General features: G+C 31.0%; 5 protein-coding genes across 7 annotated transcripts; 2 read left to right on the top strand and 3 right to left on the bottom strand.

Moving 5' to 3' along the window:
* Positions 1-157: 157 nt before the first annotated feature.
* Positions 158-2965, bottom strand: fzy (cell division cycle 20 protein fzy). Of its 2 annotated transcripts, XM_034316232.2 has the most exons (9): positions 2872-2965; positions 2564-2795; positions 2315-2497; positions 2097-2233; positions 1905-1996; positions 1537-1825; positions 1172-1469; positions 785-1101; positions 158-701 (listed from the first exon to the last, which is right to left on the bottom strand). In XM_034316232.2, the coding sequence occupies exons 3-9, from the start codon at positions 2425-2427 to the stop codon at positions 373-375; spliced, it is 1575 nt and encodes a 524-aa protein (XP_034172123.1). In that variant the 5' UTR covers positions 2428-2497; positions 2564-2795; positions 2872-2965; the 3' UTR covers positions 158-372. The 2 variants fall into 2 exon arrangements, with proteins under 2 accessions (XP_034172123.1, XP_034172124.1); XM_034316233.2 differs by having other exon boundaries at positions 2315-2795.
* in (inturned planar cell polarity protein) lies at positions 2904-6834 on the top strand. 2 transcript variants are annotated; one of them, XM_034316222.2, is made up of 11 exons: positions 2904-3192; positions 3261-3561; positions 3632-3904; positions 3981-4052; positions 4131-4387; positions 4475-4564; positions 4633-4972; positions 5036-5373; positions 5469-5797; positions 5876-6042; positions 6099-6834. In XM_034316222.2, exons 1-11 carry the CDS (start codon positions 3038-3040, stop codon positions 6582-6584), a joined length of 2808 nt encoding a protein of 935 aa, XP_034172113.2. In that variant the 5' UTR covers positions 2904-3037; the 3' UTR covers positions 6585-6834. The 2 variants fall into 2 exon arrangements, with proteins under 2 accessions (XP_034172113.2, XP_034172114.2); XM_034316223.2 differs by having other exon boundaries at positions 3069-3192; positions 3317-3561.
* A 140-nt stretch (positions 6835-6974) lies between these two features.
* On the bottom strand, positions 6975-8373 carry LOC117600618 (F-box only protein 6). Its single transcript, XM_034316259.2, has 3 exons — positions 7634-8373; positions 7388-7546; positions 6975-7309 (listed from the first exon to the last, which is right to left on the bottom strand). Exons 1-3 carry the CDS (start codon positions 8186-8188, stop codon positions 7121-7123), a joined length of 903 nt encoding a protein of 300 aa, XP_034172150.2. The 5' UTR covers positions 8189-8373; the 3' UTR covers positions 6975-7120.
* Positions 8374-8892: 519 nt separating this feature from the next.
* Positions 8893-13968, bottom strand: Alas (5-aminolevulinate synthase). Its single transcript, XM_034316231.2, has 8 exons — positions 13767-13968; positions 13425-13690; positions 13193-13324; positions 12905-13116; positions 12638-12808; positions 10887-10944; positions 9364-10649; positions 8893-9275 (listed from the first exon to the last, which is right to left on the bottom strand). The coding sequence occupies exons 5-8, from the start codon at positions 12638-12640 to the stop codon at positions 9018-9020; spliced, it is 1605 nt and encodes a 534-aa protein (XP_034172122.2). The 5' UTR covers positions 12641-12808; positions 12905-13116; positions 13193-13324; positions 13425-13690; positions 13767-13968; the 3' UTR covers positions 8893-9017.
* Positions 13969-14123: 155 nt separating this feature from the next.
* Positions 14124-18392, top strand: ERp60 (disulfide-isomerase A3). The gene is made up of 5 exons (XM_034316238.2): positions 14124-14402; positions 14669-14900; positions 14968-15176; positions 15251-15367; positions 15440-18392. Exons 1-5 carry the CDS (start codon positions 14257-14259, stop codon positions 16212-16214), a joined length of 1479 nt encoding a protein of 492 aa, XP_034172129.2. The 5' UTR covers positions 14124-14256; the 3' UTR covers positions 16215-18392.
* Positions 18393-18681: the final 289 nt, after the last annotated feature.

Raw genomic sequence — 18681 nt, 5'->3', positions numbered from 1 at the left:
AACAAGAATCGGTGTTTTAATTTCTATATAAAAAGGTAGAAAATTTTAGTGGATATAATAATAATTTAGTTAATAAATTGTAAAATAAAAAATTTTAATAGAATAATATAAAATTCAAGTCAAGGTATTCAGCCGCGGCAGCAGTGAAACTACTTTCTTTTTAATTCCATTTATACATTTAAGTGCATTATAAAAATGGTATGCAAATCAATATTTTTATAAAAATATGTTGGTTCTTCCAGGTACTAAATACTTTAAATTCATATTAAATATACTGATTAACAACATTACAATTCTCTATTGATTAGAGAAGTGATTCTTACATTTCAAAGACAAGTACCAAATTTTATTTCATTTATTGACACAAAGAAACTATCGAATAGATTGTTTAAGTCCATAAGCGACAGATTTTGTTTCAGTAATTTCTTTCTTTTTATGCGGATCAGGTTGGAAACATTTCCACAGTCTTAAAGTTTCATCAGCTCCTGCACTGAGTACTGTAGTACCATCTGGAGACATTGCTAAATGTAAAACACGACTAGAATGGCCTGTAAGTTCTGCAACCTTCGTCATTGCAGGGTATTTCCAAATTGTTAACTGATTTTGTGCATATCCGTGACCAGACACGATTTCCTTATATGTTGTGGACCAAAGTAAGGAACATACCTGTGACTTGGTATCTATTGTATTTAAACATGCACCTATTTTAAAATTTACAGAAAGAAATATTTCTATTAAATCAATGTTTTTATCATATATATAAAAATAAATACATGATATTTACCGGTATTACAATTCCAAAATCGAATAGTTCTATCAGCAGTACCACCACCACTTGCAAGAATATTATTTTGCCATGGACACCATGCAAGCGCTTTCACAGCAGCTTGATGTTGGTTTAATGAATAAATCGGCTGCGTATGTGTGTGATTTTGACCAGTAATCAAAGGCCATATTTGAAGCATATTATCATTACCGCCACTCGCTAAATACTTTCCATCGGGTGACCATTTCAAACCGCATATTTCTTGAGCATGTGCGTTAATCGTCATTATTATATGGTCCCTTTGTCTAACATCATGGTGCACCATTTGTCCTGCTCTGTATGAAATTAAAAATTAACATCTACTTAAGTACAGTAAATTTAATTTATGTAACAAGTTCAACCGACCTACACCCGCTCGTCAAAACATATGAATTCCAAGCAAGAGAACCAACTCTGGCTGCATGACCGTTCATTACACGAACCCTTTTCATCTGACTACAATCCCATAGTTCTGTGTTTCCTGTCGTGGTACCTACTGCTAAATAGGGACCTTCTTGGATCCATGCAACTGAGCAAACATAATCACTGCCCTCTAATTCAAATAATTGCTCGATAGTTCCACTTGCAGCATTCCATAAATATACATTAGCACCTAATGCTACAGCTAAAATATTACTTTCTGACCAATCAACTAGATTCAAATCTGAAATTAAATATATGGTTTTTATTGATATTTGATAATTATAAATATTAAGTATTAAAAATCTTACAATAATCATCAATAATTTCTGGTGCATCCAGTATTTTATCAGGAGTTTGTGGTATGTATCTTGTTGAAGCTTTGACACTTGCTGGTGTTTTACTTTGACTATATATAACTCTTAATGGGTTTTGATAACCTTCTGGAGGAGCTGGTGCTTTATTTTGATAGGATAAAATTCTCATATTATTAATATCACCACCATGTATATTTTCTCCTATAAGTCGCTGCATTTCTCTCTTAGAGGGACTTGCATTGTCAGGTTTTTCTTCATCCTTTTCTACATTAGCTTGTTGAATCTAAAATTTATAAAGTTTACAATTAATAAAACTTCATTATCTTCTATTGATAACTCTAATTAACAAGTTGTATATGTACCTTATAATAACCAAGATCAAAATTAGTAGTTGATCTTGAAGGTATAAATCTATCACCACCACTGGGTGTTTTAGTAAGTGCACTAGTACGACCTAATTGACATTTAAATAATTTTACAGAAATTTACCTTTTACAAACATGATTATTTTATACTATAAGTAGATATTTCAATTTATAAAACTGATATCATACTTGGTGATTTTTTAGAACCTTTAGAAGGTGTTTTTTTAATTCGGCTATCATTCTTTTTCGTTGGTGTCTTCCCTGTAGTAGTATTTGCGAATGATCCATTTGCAATTTTTCGCGATGAATTGATACTAAGATTGACACTGAAAAAAAAAATAATTATGCTGCTTGAAAATACCATGTTTTTAATAATAAAAGCAAGTGATAAAATAATGAAATCGTACCTCGAATTTGATGTTTCTAAACATTTCTTTTGCCAACGTGGAAGCGGCCCCTTAATAGCTTCGTCCATACGAGTTAAATTATTTATTTCTTTCATGTATTTTAAATGAGACATTATAGAGAAAAATAATTAAAAATTATCGTTAACGATTTAATTTAACAGGTATATTGTATTAGGTACAAGTCTAAAATATAAACTAAATGAGAAATTTTATGATGTTATAGCATTTCCAATTATTAAATTAATTTACTTTTATTCTGAAATTGTTAGACAACAATTTTAACTGTACAAGAAAAGATATAGCGTCAATATATGTATAGCAAAGAAATGTTACAACTTTTCACTCAGAAACACCAAGTTCTTTGTCCGCGTAATTCAACGTGTTTATAGCGAACAATACACTCGACATTTAAAACGTCCGTTAAAATTTAAAGCATCACTGTTTAAAGACCTCTGTTACAATCCTTTTCCTATAGATGTCTCTGTAAGAATAAAGGAGCATTTTCAAATTCAAAACTGTTAGTTTTATTATTTCAAACTCCCTATATTTCTACTTACACTAGAGTCGGCTGTGACTTACACATTTAAGTTTTCAGATAACATTTTCCTGACCCAACTTTTCCTAAAAACAATAAAACATAATTAGTAATTTGAAATACATAGATTTTATCATATAGTTTAATTCTAAAATATTATAAGTTTCATACAGTAATATCAGAAAGAAATGGATAAAGCTAGCTCTAAGAATATGTTAAAATCACAGTGTAAATATAATGAACAGATTTGTTCTACAGAACATACAAAAGATGAAAATGAACATGACTGGTGGGCAAGCGATAGTGGATCAAGTACTGGATCATATTATTCAGACTCAGATAGGTATTTGAAATTTTAATTATTTTAACTTAGGCTTTTGATGAAACATACCATTGTATAATTTTCAACAGTTCTACAGCAGAATGGGAATCACAAATTAATTCTAATGGAGAATTATTTTATATAGAATCTGCAATAGATAATATAACTGATGAACAATCGTTATTTAATCAAATAAAACATGATTCTCAGCCAGAACTAATAAGACGTCGTAGTACAAGAGCTGGGAAGCTTATGCGACTTATACGGCGTAAAGAAAGTAAAAGGTGGAGCACAAGAAATAAAAAAAGTAATTTTAATACAGACAGCAATGTAGGAAGTTCAGGAAAGGATGGAAATGCAATTAAGGAAGTGACATTTAGAGATTTTCAAGTATGATAGAAGTATCTTTTGATAATACTCTATTCTATATAAAAATCATTAATAAATATGAACATTTTAGGCAGGTGAAATTCGAGAAGTTACACTATGGGTTGATATAGATAAAAGACATAAACTAGGAAGAAGAGCTACTTTATGTGAAGCATATTTTGGAATTATTCCAGGTGTATTCTCAGATAAAACAAGAATTATGGTTGCTGGATTTATACCAGATGGAGAAGCAATGAAGAATAAAAATATTAAGATTGGAGATTGGTTAAGAAGTGTAAATTCAAACAATGCTACATATCAAAATTTGGATCACATATTATCTGAAATAACCATTTCAACAAATGTAAGAATTAGAAGTAGAATATTGTATGAAATTATAAAGTATCTGTTTATAATTACTAATTTCTAATTTTGTTCAGGTAACATTAGAATTACAAAGAGTTGCTGGTATTGATGTCACAGAAAAATTGTCTGGAATAAATTATCCTAAGGTAATATTATTTTGAAGTAATTTATACACAGCTAAAGCATTTCTGTAATAATATAAAACATATCATTTTTGTCATCAGCAATCTATGTTAGTTCAAAGATTAATGAACAAGGAAGAAAGTAAAGAATTAATGCAGTCAATGATAGATTATCCAATCGGTGTATTATATCTACAAACCACAGAACTTTCAGAAATGGGACCAGAATTTCAAAATGTTTTGTATACATTTCCGCGATCAGAAAATAAAAATACTTTTTCTATTTTATGCACAGCTAAAGGAGCTTTTATAACTCTTAATCATTTATTACCAGGAATAGGAGGCCAACAACCTATCAGGTATTATTAAATGTTTATATCACTTTGTATAATTACTTAAGTTTTGTAACAAATACGCAATCACATTTTATAGTACAACTTTTGTAGTACAACAATACAGATAGCAAAAGAAGAAATTCATATTGTATATATACCTAGGAACGATAAATTACTTTTAATAGCGTTACCAAAAAAATGGTAGGTATAATAATAAGTAATCACTGATGTATATGTGTATATTCTTATTTTATCTTCAATATCTTTAGTTGCAGTCTTGAAGAAGCAGTCAATTTGTCAGCTGATATAGTCAGGACTTTAGAATTTACATACCAGTCACTGACAAAATGTTTTACATCTCAAGAAAATCAAACATCTTTAGATCATTTCTTCATTTTAATTATTCAACGATTATTAGATATGAAGAGTTATACCAATAACACGCAATTAAGCACTTGTTTTGAAATGCATAATGATATTGAAAGCATGGAAAGCTATAAATTTAGAAGCGCTTTTTCAGTTGCAAATTTTATAGAATTATCAAGAGATGCACAAATTCAAATTGATGCTGCTTTAAGTGAAATGGAAGCCATGGATTACAGAGATTGGGTATGTACAATATAGTACATTAGAAAATGAAAACAAATAACATAAGAAATTTTATTTCTTTAGAATGAAGATCCTATGGACTGTCAAAGACTGTATACAATTCTAGGTAGCTGCATTTATCATAAACATTATCTTCTTGGATCTCATTTAACTCATAATGATTTGATTGAAGTTGATTCTTATCTAAGACAAAATTGTCTACTAAATTTGGTAACTAATGAATCTGTAAAAAGCCTTGTTATTTGGAAAAAAGTTTATCCTTCTTCGTGCAATCGTGGAAATATAGAAAATAATAGAAGCAATCAGCCCCTAATTCCCAATGGAAGCTGGTTTTTGCTTGTTGTCGGATATGGACATGATTTATTAGCAGTACTCCTGGAATCTGGTGGATGTACTGCAAAGTAACTTTCCATACATCTCACTATCTACATTTTATTAATATGGTTGTAGTTTTAAAGATTTCGTAAATATTGGGTTAAAATGGTTTTTATTACAGATGTAGTGAAACTACTGGACCAGATGTATTTTATGTAGAAGAAGCACAAGAAACATTGAAACATATACAGAAAGTAGGAGTAACAACTTTAGCAGCGAAATGGATTGCATCTAATACTAGGCCAAAAGTAATATCTTTTGAAGATCCTGTATCCGTGAAATCATCATCTAGTATTACAGAAAATCTTCTAGGTTTTATAAAATCAACAGACGTACAAAATTCATCTATCAAATCATCGCATACTTCGACTAGCAGTAAAAAAACCCAAGAAATACCTTCAATTTTAAAGAAACGTAATATGGAAGAAAGTCCTATGGTCTTAGGGTCGGGTAAATAATACACTATATTTTGTTACAAACAAAAGATATAAATTTAAAACACTTATAACCACCTTTTTTCTTTTATAGTATATTCTTTACATACGTCTGAAGATTCGTTGAGCCAAGGAACAGGCGGAATTAGTGAAATAAGTGATGAAGCAATGCCTATATTAGGAAGACGAGCAACTAGAGAAAAAATTGCTAATGGTTCAAGATATTCTGATGACAGTGATTCCGATATTGACATATACAAGGTACATGATCTTATAAAGTATAAAATGTTTATATTGCTCATTGCACATTATTGCAGAACGACTGTCGAATACTAAGTATGGACATATCTAATATACGAGAAAATCTATTAAATCAGGCTGAATATTTAGTACCCAAAGTATTAACAACGGGTGATAAAAATTATTTATATTATTATGTGCATATAGATATGGTTGAAGGAATTCTTTTATCTTCAAAGCTACCAGAGTATTCAGAGAAGGATCATAAGTTTCTGATTAATTTTAATAAATGTGTACATATTATACACAGACTATTACATAATACAGTAAGATTTAAAAAAATGTTAAATTCAGATATGGACAAAACTGTTATTAATAAGAGCTTAATTGCTGTTAAAGAACATGGTGTACTATTTGAATGGGAAAATTTAACTTTTTGGGTAGTTGGCCGATTATATACAACTCCTCATCCAAAGGAGTTGTACGTATGTTACGAAGATTCGGCACCTCAAAATTTAATTGAAATAGCATTTAAATTGCATTCACTATATACACTATCGTAATTTCTAAAACTTTTCTTTTTGCACTACATTTTTAAACTATTTTAAACAGAACTACACATATTCACTGAATTCGGAGATGGAAAAAAAGAAAGTATGTATTACCATATTTTCCTTTTCCAAAAGTATAACTTATTTTTTTTTTATATTTCTTTTAATCCATAAAATCACATCAAAAAATATGGTTGTGATTTATTCAACATCTGTTTTTAAATATAAATTTATACAAAATACTTATTTACGTGCAACACTATGCATCTTTTATATAAATTTTATAATACATATTGCAATTTCTATTTATAATTTAACAAATAGTTTGTAATACATTTTTATAAGTTTAATAAATATATGAAAATCAAAATTTATAAATATAATTTCCAACTTAGACTTCAGTGTTAGGCCATTGATATATTACAATGTTAAAAATAACTCTTCAACAGCATGGACATATTTTTAATAAAATTTGCAATACAAATTTCATTATATTAGAAATAAATTCATTATATTAGAAATAAATACCTTATATTAGAAATATATTATTAATCTATATCTAATAATATATTGCTTTCTTCCTTATTACAATGATGTGCAGTAGGAATTTTTACATATACACAAGCACCTGCCATTTTACTTCCATAATGTCCTGCCCAAAACTGACTATCTTTACCACCATGATAAAATGATATTTGTCTCAGCCCAGGCCCATAGTTTCTAAACTCATGTGATACCTATTTAAATAAAATAATGGAACAGAATTAGTTTCATTAAAAAAGGTTATAACTTTATACACCATAAATAAAACACACATAGTGCCACTGATTCTGTTTTTCCCCTTCAATGTTATCATGAAACTGAAAAGAATCTATGATTCTTCTTTCATTTAATACTGTTTTTTCTCCTAATAATATGACATTACAGTCATAAACAGCTGAACAATCCCAGCGACAACTATACCATTCGCCTACCTAGATAAACAGAAATTATATTCATTAAAAACATTTTTGTTACATGCAATTTTGCAATAAATATAATTGTTAAAAAATTTGTTGTACCAATATTGGAAGTTGTAAATTGTCTAAAATGTATGGTGTTAATCCTTCAAGTTCTAGATCAATGACTTGCATCTTTGTACAAGCAGAATATGAAGTAACAAAACAATATTGTTTTCCTTCAAAAACAGGTTCATTATTTGGTAACAATGGTACTCCTACTGGAGGATTTTCTACAATCCAACGATCTCCCTCATTTGCAATAATCTTCCAATGCTTTTGTACTCCATGTTCTCCGGAATGATTTTTTATCAAATTTCTCTCAAATGGTTTCTTTTTACATATTAAATAATACGCATACCAAGACACCTCCTTATCCAAGAATAGTGGTTGGCCAATAGAAATCTCGGCTTTTTTACGCCAAATGTAACTTTGAATTAAAATTTTCCAACGTTTACATACGAGTTGACAATTTAACAAAGATTCGTAATCAACATAGCAAAAAATTTCGGCTAGTAGTTCCTCTGGTAGGTATTTACCACTAACAATTAATCCATTATCGCCCTTTTCATCGAACATTACACGAGTTGTCATATTACTGTCAAGAGACTGTCCCATGTTTACTTACGAATGAATAATCACCTAAAAACTAATTGACAGACGATATAAAAATATTTTCTATTATCTTACAAAGAAAGAATATTTTTCATCTTTTGCCTGCAACGTTGTTGATTAAAATCATTTCTAACCAACAATAACGCAAGCAGTGACTACTATTTACTGTAAATAGTAACTGACGCAAGCGCAGAGATGGGATACGGGACGGGTTTTCCCGCGCATGCGCGAGTTTTACAGGGACGTATCTATGTGGTGGCGCAATCACGGACTAGGCCTTAGTCACTAGACAGTTTTGTTTACGATTATTTTAGTACTACTCCCTTTCCTATACCCCCGGAAAAAGGAAAAGTGTGAATTATGTATATATATATATGTTATACATTCATTTTTCACAGTCAGATTATAACAATTTTTGCAAAATTATGCAGGATGATTAAGGTACCCCATTTTATTGAAACTTGTACTATACTGATACTAAAGTCGCCGCGCATGCGCGAGAAGACCCGTCGCATCCCATTTCTGCGCAAGCGTCGAGGCGGAATTCCAAATTCCGCGTCGGTAAAACAGTTCACGTTTCATCAATAATTAGGTCGAACAGAAACTGATTTAAGCGCCATCTCAGTTATTGCATCCAACTAACTTCAATTTATTAAATTACCTTCTGATTTTATCAATACATATATTGATAAATAAATATTAGTAAATGATTTAATAACGCTTTATTTAAAGCTGTATATAACCAGTTAACTTTCAACGATCTTTAATACATAAAATAAATCTTTGTACACGAATAAATTATATTCGTATAATATAGAATTTTTGCATTTTATTATTTCACATTTGTAAGAATTGCACGTGGAATTTCACCTAACTTATTCTCGCTTGTTGGTATATTTAAATGATGAAAAACATCTAGAATGTCTTTCATAAATGTATCCATCATTGTCCGAGTATGTTTCGGAGTTGGAGCTAGTCTTAATTTTTCCTCTCCTTTCGGAACCGTTGGATAATTTATTGCCTGAACATAGTGGCCCTTTTCCCTTATTAAGGTATCAGCTAACTGACTGCACAGCAGTGGATCGCCAATCTGAAAAACGATTATAATGAATTATTATAATGAAAATAATACAATTATATTAAAAATGTAGTACAAATACAAAATAAATGAAATATACTTTTATCGGAATAATATGAGAAGGCGATGGCTCTAACGGAAGGCCTGCAGAGATCAAAATAGATTTCATATAGGCTACATTTTTCTGATGATTAGTCCTTAATGCTCTTCCTTCATCCGAAGCTAAAATTTCGACAGCTGTTAAAGCACCGTATAATACTGTCGGTGGTAACGAAGTTGTGAAAATAAAACCAGCAGCGTAACTACGTATCATATCTATTAATTTTGTTGTACCAACAATGTAACCACCAACATTACCAAAAGCTTTCCCCAGTGTACCAGAAATAATATCCATCTTATGAAGTACCCAATCCCTTTCTCCAATCCCAGCACCCGAATATCCGTATAATCCTACAGCATGAACTTCATCCACAAATGTTAAAGCACCATACTTATGTGCAACATTGCATAATTCTTCTAGAGGACATATATCACCAGTCATAGAATGTACTGTCTCAAATGCTACAATTTTTGGTACATTTTTATCTACTTTTGAAAGAAGTTCTTCAAGGTGTTGTACATCATTGTGCCTAAATATATGCTTTGGTACTCCACTGTTTCTTATACCCTGGATCATGGATGCATGATTGCCAGCATCAGAGAAAATATGACATTCTGGTAACAGTTTTGCTAGAGTATATAAAGTAGAATCATTGGCAACAAAACAAGAAGTGAATAATAAGCCAGCCTCTTTTTGATGCAAAGAGGCAAGTCTTTTCTCTAACATTTCATGGGCCACAGAATTTCCAGATATGTTCCTTGTTCCTCCAGCTCCTGCACCAAATTTATTCAATGCTTCTCGAACAGAATCTGTCACTGCCGGATGACGCGACATTCCTAAATAATCATTGGAACACCAAACAGTAATAGGCTTTTCTCCCCATGAATATTCCATGGCAGTTGGAAAGTTCTCTGCTAATCGATTTACTTTCTTAAACACTCTGTAAGAGTGATCCTTCTTCTTCTTCATGATTTGTTCATGAAAAAATTCTTCATATGGAAAGTTTGGTTCTCCTCTTGGTTCATAAGATGTCACCTTGATAATATCTTCTTCAATGATAGGACTAGCCACTTTCACTGCATTTTGTTTTTTAGCAAGAAATGGACATTGACCATTTATAGGTTCTTGCACTTGTTGAGTCACAGAAGCTTCTGCCTGTGTACTAAAAAGCTGAGACATCACTGGACAAAGCTGACGATAATTCATTATAACAGATGCTCCATAATTACGAATGTAATTTGTAGACAGACTTGTTAGAAATGGGCAAGACATGTTTTTTAGTTTCCCTGAAACATAAAAAATTACAATGTATACAATTATTTTCAAATTATCAAGAAGTATTTAATTTACCAAACAAGTTACATAATTAATATCAATTTGTAAGCAATAATAAACTAATACTCTATTTTAGAGTTATGTGAAATAGAATTGAGGTCAACAGTATAGAAAGCGAGGTCGATAAAAAGGAAAGTAAAACGGCAAGTAATGATGACAAGATAATTTAAGTATCAGAAATTCCTTACCTTTTACAGCGTTCGGCAAGTGGTACGCGTTGACGTAATGGGTACACTGGTGGACAAACTGAAATATGAAAAACAAATACCTTTTAAGTAACAGAACTGAATAAGCGACTTTGAATGCCGTGGCTGACAGCCAAATGAACTAAATTCAATCGAAGAATCAAGAGACGAATCAAGAGATAACCATACAATCAACCTCTCGATGTGACAGGTGGGCCACGACTGAACGTGTCACCTCTGCGAAGTTCGTTTATTACCATACACATAAATAAGTCGCTTCGATTCGAGAGGTCGAACGGAACTTTTTATACGTGATCCTTTCACGTTCAGCGTTCCCGGCCTAATCCTTCTCTCCTTTTTTTTAATAATTTTTCTTGTTTATTAATCATTATGCAATTGTCATGCGCATTCAGGCGACTAACTGTTGATTACAGGAATAGTTTCATTAACCTTCTGCTAATATATTTACATCAGAGATATCATAACACCAAAGATAAATAAAATAGTAGTTATCTAAAATGATGTTGCAGAAATTACGGTCGTAAAACAAAATATTCTTACATTTGGTTTTAAGTTAATTAACATCTAACCCTACTCTGGGCATACTTTTCAATATTTAAAACATTTACACGTATTAAAGACAGAATCTTTCTCATTTTCATACTACTAACAATAAGCAATAAAAGTATAAATATGACAATTGTCTGAGATTTTGAGACGGTAGCGAAGCCGCGCATGCAAGGATGGCTTCCTTTGGTTAGCAAGAAATATAGGGGAAATTAACTTCCTGCCTCACCCTCTCGTCTTGCTCCAATGTGAGAACATAATTTCCTGATGTGATATATCAAATTTGCAGGACCCAAGCATAAGTTAAAAGAATAGTGGAAAGCCGAGGGAAGCCTTCGTGCACGTGCCCATACAACTAAAGTATTCTATTAAACATTAATATGTTGTTGTATTACAACGCAAAGCGTATAGAAAGATAATTTATATTATTTATGGAATACAGCGTGTGAGTCGTTGTTTCAAGGATTTGTAAGAAACCATTATGTAAGCCTTATAATAATTGAATGAACGTCATTGATTGAGAGTTATTTTATCGCCGCGAGCATTTACATCCTTCCCGGAAGAGCGACAGCCACATAGTGGGGCAAATGTAACAAATGTCAATAATTGTGATTATTCGTTTCAAGATACGAACACTTAACACTAGATTGATGGAGCGAAACAATTTGACTCATTTACGATTTTATTGCTATATATAGAAAAACTTAAATAATTATATTTATTAAAACATATGTTGGTTTTTAATAGAATTATGAAATGTATACAAATGCTATTCTGTCAAATTAAAAAATAGAAATTGAATATAATGCATAGTTAGATGTATGCATTTAATTACTTATACGAACACTAACAATCTCATGGGATTGTTATTAACCTTTGTTGCTAATTCATTTCCTGCAGCACGACCGTCACTAATGCACATTATAATACCGTGCGATTACTTAATCAAATCAGAAACATGCAAGGAAACGTTCGAACGATCGTAAAAATAAAATATGAACACTATACACGTAAAGCTTACCGAGCAATCCAATTTAAACGAAATACTTTGAAGAACAAAGAAAAATTATCGGATAAATTTAAATCTCTTTTAATTTTTTCTTTGTTATATATAAATAAATTTTTAATAGAAATTTGAAATTTTAATATCTGCATTTTCTAATAAGATTGCTTCAAGTTTCACTCACCATAATACACGGGAATATTTTTTACGAACAAGTCAGTTCTGCGTCTCTTTAACTCGTTGCAAGCGACAGCACGATCTCTTGAAGACTAACAAAATTCTGCTTGTCGTGTGTAACATTTAACGATGTTCCATGTTGGTTAAATTATTTTCTTTTTTTTCTGCAAACTCATGACTACGCTAGACAAACAACCAATCGCTGCCTTTGAAAGGATCGTCATTGAAATTCATTTCGCGTTTAATAAGTAACTTACGTCAGTGTATTCCTTACCTCGTGCATATGTGTACGTAGTTGGAGAAAATGTGTTTCATTTTATATTTCAACGATACGGGAAAGTACCCGATATCATTATACTTGGGAAAGAGTTTTAAATACATTTTCCTTAATCCATTATGTTATTGGGATTTACCATCTTAATCGTATAGATTTAAACAGTACAGCTCGACACGTTGATTGCTAATTGCAATTTCTTTTGAAACATCCTATACATTCGAAGAATATATAATATTACTTCCATTTTGTTTCTTGTTTATTAAATTCATAGAAAACGAGGAATACCTTCATCATTCGCTTATTTATTAACATTATTGTTATTATTATTATTATGTAATACTCAGGCAGCATCATACGAGGAAATAATACGTTTTCGTTTTGATTTATTCTTGATTATGATCACTCGATCGGGATTTCCTGAAAATATGATAACCTTCAATAATTTTTCAATAAATTTTTCAAATGTGAAAAAATCACAACGTTATTAACATAAACCTTACGTTATACGGATTATTACCTTGAGTAATATTATCTTGATTAAAAGATATGTTCATCGTTGATTAAAACCTATGGCGATAAAAAGTACTTTCCTGAGTTAAAATATTTGTTATCAATTTTGGATATCTTTATACTTTATCAAAATGAATAAGTATTGTTAAAGTATACCCACTTCAAATGTGATTTTCGTTACAGAAAGTATTTCCTGTTGTGTGTATAATTTTCTATCAAACTGCGCACGAATACTATGAAAGTACATTAAAATTCCAAGACATTAGAAAAAACCTATGAAATGTAAAAAAATTCCTGAATGAAATAAAAAGTAATTCTAATAAATATTATTAACTTATTTACATTTTACCTTCGTGCGCGCAAAAATGCTTGGGTCAGTATGACGCTTTACGTATTCGCATTTTAAAACGTTCTCCGGAAACATGGTAGAGTATTTTAGTTTGTAGTTCGTATGGTTTTCTCGAGATGTCCTCGAGGCTAGTTAGAATTGTAGATAAAGTCGCAGGAATGACACCTTTTCAAGAGATATCTATCTTTAAAAATTCTCGAGTTTTTCCTTCCAAATTAAAATACCGACGAAATACGCCTTTTCGTTGCTTGCCTCTTTCCAATTTGTAATCTTGTCCAATCTTGTCTGCTTGTTTTATCAACACACATAACATATGTATGTATAACTCACACACACAAAAGAAGAGGTAACCAATCAGAATACGACAGCACTTCGCGGCTATCCTGGCTAACTTCTTGTAAGAGCCACGTCTTCGACAGACAGTGTTCCTTTGGTGAAAAGAGAGAAAAGAATAGGTTTTGGATTTTAGGAATAAGCACGGTGATCCACGATGCTGCCGAAATATTTTAGTTTTCTTTTCCTGTTGTTTGTTACTGTTCTGGCTGAAGAAAAAGACGTCCTGGAGCTTACGGATGAAACTTTCAGCCATGAATTAGATCGGCTAGAGAACACGCTTGTTATGTTTTACGCACCATGGTAAGAAGTTTTTTTTTAAGATAATGAACAATTTTTAAGATCACTAATAAATGTATTTCTTCGTTATCGTATCGATAATGTTTTACAATTATGAAGAAAATAATCATATGGAACTATTCCTCAAGTTCCGGTATCGAGGATATCGCGTACCGGCTTGTGACACGTTAACAAGTAAAAACGTGTCTAAAGTATTTGTTCGAAATACTTGGTTACTTTCCAGTATTTGTGAAATATAATTTGAAAATATTACTGTATTATTCTTGCAGGTGTGGTCACTGTAAACGATTAAAACCAGAATATGCCAAAGCTGCTGAGTTACTTTTGGGTAATGATCCTCCAATTGCTCTTGCCAAGGTAGATTGTACAGAAAGTGGCAAGGAATCGTGTAACAAATACTCGGTTAGCGGGTATCCAACGTTAAAAATTTTCTCTAGAGGTGATGTTGTTAGCGATTATAATGGACCTAGAGAAGCTGCAGGCATTGCTAAATACATGAAGGTATTTGAGATTTTTGTAATATACAATTTAAATAATTGAATGATATTAATGATAAACTCTACCTTAGGCACAAGTTGGACCTGCATCTAAACAATTAACTGGAGAAAGTTGTCTGAAATCATTTTTGGATTCCGATGAAGTTGGTGTTGTGGGTTTCTTTGAAAAAGAAAATACACCTTTGGCACAATCTTTCCAGGCTGTGGCCAAAAAACTTAAGGAAAAAGTTAGATTTGCTCATACAACTTCAAAGTCACTCATGGAAAAGGAAGGATACAAGTAATTAATCTTTATCACAAGATTATTCTAAGAATGATATTAAACATAAAATAAACTGTTTTATTTATTTTCAGGAATACCATTGTCTTGTACCGACCCAAAGTATTGCAAAATAAATTTGAAGCAAGCACTGTGAAATATGAAGGTGGAGATTCCATGAGTGATATTCAAGAATTCATCAACACGAATTAGTAAGTTCTGAAACAAATCGATAAATTAATATTGAAACAATAAGTGCTGTAATTAATAAATTTTCGTTTTAGCTTTGGTATCGCGGGTGTTCGTACGCGTGACAATGCAGGAGAATTCAAGAATCCACTAGTTGTTGCATACTATGCTGTGGATTATGTGAAGAATCCCAAGGGTACAAACTATTGGCGCAACAGAATCATCAAAGTCGCTAAAGACTTCCCTAGCTTGAACTTTGCTATTTCTTCCAAAGACGACTTCCAACACGAACTCAATGATTTCGGAATTGACTTTGTAAAAGGCGATAAACCTATTATTCTGGCAAGGAATGCAAAGAATCAGAAATTTGTTATGAAAGATGAATTTTCGGTAGATGCATTTGAAACGTTTTTGAAAGATCTGGAAGCGGAAGCTTTAGAATCGTATTTAAAATCGGAACCAATTCCTGAAGACAATAGTGGACACGTTAAGGTTGCAGTAGCTCGCAACTTCGATGAAGTTATTACAAACAATGGTAAAGACACACTGATTGAGTTCTATGCACCTTGGTGCGGTCATTGCAAGAAATTAGCACCGGATTACGATAAATTGGGTGAGAAATTAGCGGATGAAGATGTCGAAATTGTAAAATTCGATGCTACAGCTAACGATGTTCCCGCACCATATGAAGTTCGAGGATTCCCAACACTTTATTGGGCACCTAAAAATGCCAAGGATAATCCTGTTAAATACGAAGGTGGCAGAACGATTGATGACTTCGTCAAATACATTGCCAAGCATGCAACTGATGAGCTTAAAGGATTCGATCGCAAAGGCAAACCTGTTAAGCCAAAGAGCGACGAATTGTAAATTTCTTTCATAATAAATGCAAGATTGTTCATCACATTTTTATATACATCAGCAGCGAAATTTTGGAGTTAAATATTTCTTGTATGACATACAAGTATAACAAAGGGATTAAAGATCATTAACTCGTGCTGCGCATTTATTTTACAGAGCATTTAAAAGTGAAACATAATTAGCATAAGGTGATTTACGTGTATTATGTAACGTTTATAATATTGTAAATCGTGTAAACTATACAGACCTGATTTAGAATTATCGTGGTAATGTTTTCCAGATTTAGTGAATTACATTTAAGCTTGAATTCTTCATTCCATTTTCCATGATTGACCGTCATAGATTTAAAGTCAATATATTCTTGCTTTGTTTGTACCAAAAGTGTAATAAATTGTTTTGTATAAAAATTTTTCCCTGTAACAAATAATTTTTATTAAAATAATGATACACCGATAACACTTCCCAATATGCGAATTTCTGAAAATATTGACATTTTAGTAATAGATATAACAAAGTATTTTAATAAATGATATAATAAATTTTCACATAATAATGTTTGAATTTATACATATTGAACCGTTCTAGGAGTAACAGTTCACAAATGCTGATAAGTAGCTTTTTATTGTTAATTACAATTTATTGTTATAGCTATCATGGGGGGGTAAATACCTTACATATTAAAGCTAATTATAGAGTGATTTTTCTAAAACTCAAAAAATGCAGTCGAATTGGTTTTCATGACTATAAAAAGTTTTCTTCACTTCGGTATTACTGACAAAGTATTGTACATAAATTATTTAAATTTTACTCTTGGAAGTAACACTTCAAATTGATTAATCCTATATGGACCAAGTATGTACTAGTAAAACAACAAAATCTTTTTTTTTATCGTTTACTCTTTTTTTTTTATATTGTACACAATAATGAGTACAAAAACAATTACCATCCTGATCTTCGTCAGATGTATAACATTATAATTTTACTCTTATCTTATAATTTTGTGCTTCTAACAATATATATATTTTTTTTTTGTAAAAAAAAGTGTGTTTTTAGATTACACATTTTTTTGTTCATTAAAGCATAAAACTCAGTCTTAAAGACTTTTGTACAATGATATCTGATTTGACGAGGATCAAGATCAGGTAGATTTTATTTAATAATTCTCTTATGATTCATAGCATATACTTATAAAAAACTGCGGTTGTGTTTGTACAAATTTTTTAGTAATTTATTTTATCTTGAAAACACGATGGTACTTATTGCAGCATTTGGGAGATAGTCCATAAAGGATTAACTGATATAGTCATAATTAACAGTACATCCTTCAGAAATTATTATAAAAAAAGGGCAAACTTTGCAACGGATCTTGATTCGCAAGTGATATATTTAGATCTCAAAATCTCCTACTTTTTATTTATTTGACAAATTTCAACAACATATGTATGTATCCTTATAGAATTATAATGAAAGTGTTTTTTTTTTTACAATAGAATGTCCATCATTAAATTCTTGATAAATGATGATTGAAACCGTTGCAAAATTTGGTTGCAACTTTATGGAGCTTCGGTTTAAAAGCGTAATTGAACAGTAGTACTGCTAATCGTTAAAAAAAGTTTGTTGAACACAATTCCACAGTCATTCATTAAATCAATGGCCAAGACTGCATTGCAGTCGTTAATTCAATAGTTCTTGCAAAAAACAACTACCTTATGAACATTATAAGATTAGTTTTAATAGAAGACGCGTAAGATTTAAAAGTTTAGAAATAGTATGTATACAAATGAAGAGAAACAAAAGGAAGGAAAAATATAGGATGATTCAACGGGATTGATAATCATTTTACAAAAGTTAACTTGAAATTCGTAAATTGATCGATGTTCTTGAACAACGCATATTACTTTAAAAAATTGAAATAGTATTTTGAAAAACATCGTGTAAAATCACGCATTCACTATGAAAATGAACTTTTTCTGTGAAATTTGTTCACCCTACATTGATAGTTATTAAACATTCCCTGATTATAATTGATCACATTGGACAATTTAAAGAATCATCGCACAACGAAACGCAAACCAGGAGATTTTTCGTGTGCTTGATTGGATACAAGGGACGTGTAGTCGAAATACATAAATATAATATAGCCGCTGTTACAATCCGTAATGTTAGTGTCATCGTATTACAATAATATAATAATAAAAATAATTAATAATAATAATTAATAATAATAATACATTTAGCCTAGTTGGTATCTTAAAGATCAAAGTGATCCGCTCATCTGTCTACTTACGCAATTTTTATAATATAATGTAACATTTGTTACTTCTTTATTTTTGTTTGTTTAAGAAATATAGATAATGCGATGGTTCGATAAAATAGCGACGCAACATTTGGAATTCTTAACGTTTTGCTTTAAATTCTTACATTGCTTTCTATGACTTTGCATTGCATACTACGTTTCTATTTCCCCCTTTTTTTT

This window comes from Osmia lignaria, chromosome 16 (genome assembly GCF_051020975.1).
Source record: "Osmia lignaria lignaria isolate PbOS001 chromosome 16, iyOsmLign1, whole genome shotgun sequence".
NCBI classification, from domain to species: domain Eukaryota; kingdom Metazoa; phylum Arthropoda; class Insecta; order Hymenoptera; family Megachilidae; genus Osmia; species Osmia lignaria.
The sequence above is the reverse complement of the archived record's forward strand: the minus strand, read 5'-3'. Positions and strand labels throughout refer to the sequence as shown.

Excerpts from the sequence above, each read along its gene's own strand:
- in (XM_034316222.2), top strand. The coding sequence starts at position 3,038 with ATGGATAAAGCTAGCTCTAAGAATATGTTAAAATCACAGTGTAAATAT. Across the intron at positions 3,562-3,631 it reads TGACATTTAGAGATTTTCAA|GCAGGTGAAATTCGAGAAGT; the intron begins GTATGATAGAAG and ends TGAACATTTTAG. Across the intron at positions 4,388-4,474 it reads GGAGGCCAACAACCTATCAG|TACAACAATACAGATAGCAA; the intron begins GTATTATTAAAT and ends CAACTTTTGTAG.
- Alas (XM_034316231.2), bottom strand. Across the intron at positions 10,650-10,886 it reads CTTGCCGAACGCTGTAAAAG|GGAAACTAAAAAACATGTCT; the intron begins GTAAGGAATTTC and ends TTTATGTTTCAG. Across the intron at positions 9,276-9,363 it reads CTCATATTATTCCGATAAAA|ATTGGCGATCCACTGCTGTG; the intron begins GTATATTTCATT and ends ATCGTTTTTCAG.
- ERp60 (XM_034316238.2), top strand. The coding sequence starts at position 14,257 with ATGCTGCCGAAATATTTTAGTTTTCTTTTCCTGTTGTTTGTTACTGTT. Across the intron at positions 14,901-14,967 it reads GCATTGCTAAATACATGAAG|GCACAAGTTGGACCTGCATC; the intron begins GTATTTGAGATT and ends ACTCTACCTTAG. Across the intron at positions 15,368-15,439 it reads GAATTCATCAACACGAATTA|CTTTGGTATCGCGGGTGTTC; the intron begins GTAAGTTCTGAA and ends TTTTCGTTTTAG.
- LOC117600618 (XM_034316259.2), bottom strand. The coding sequence starts at position 8,188 with ATGGGACAGTCTCTTGACAGTAATATGACAACTCGTGTAATGTTCGAT. Across the intron at positions 7,547-7,633 it reads ATTTACAACTTCCAATATTG|GTAGGCGAATGGTATAGTTG; the intron begins GTACAACAAATT and ends CTGTTTATCTAG. Across the intron at positions 7,310-7,387 it reads AACAGAATCAGTGGCACTAT|GTATCACATGAGTTTAGAAA; the intron begins GTGTGTTTTATT and ends TTATTTAAATAG.
- fzy (XM_034316233.2), bottom strand. The coding sequence starts at position 2,427 with ATGTCTCATTTAAAATACATGAAAGAAATAAATAATTTAACTCGTATG. Across the intron at positions 1,826-1,904 it reads TTGATCTTGGTTATTATAAG|ATTCAACAAGCTAATGTAGA; the intron begins GTACATATACAA and ends TATAAATTTTAG. Across the intron at positions 1,470-1,536 it reads AGAAATTATTGATGATTATT|ATTTGAATCTAGTTGATTGG; the intron begins GTAAGATTTTTA and ends ATTTAATTTCAG.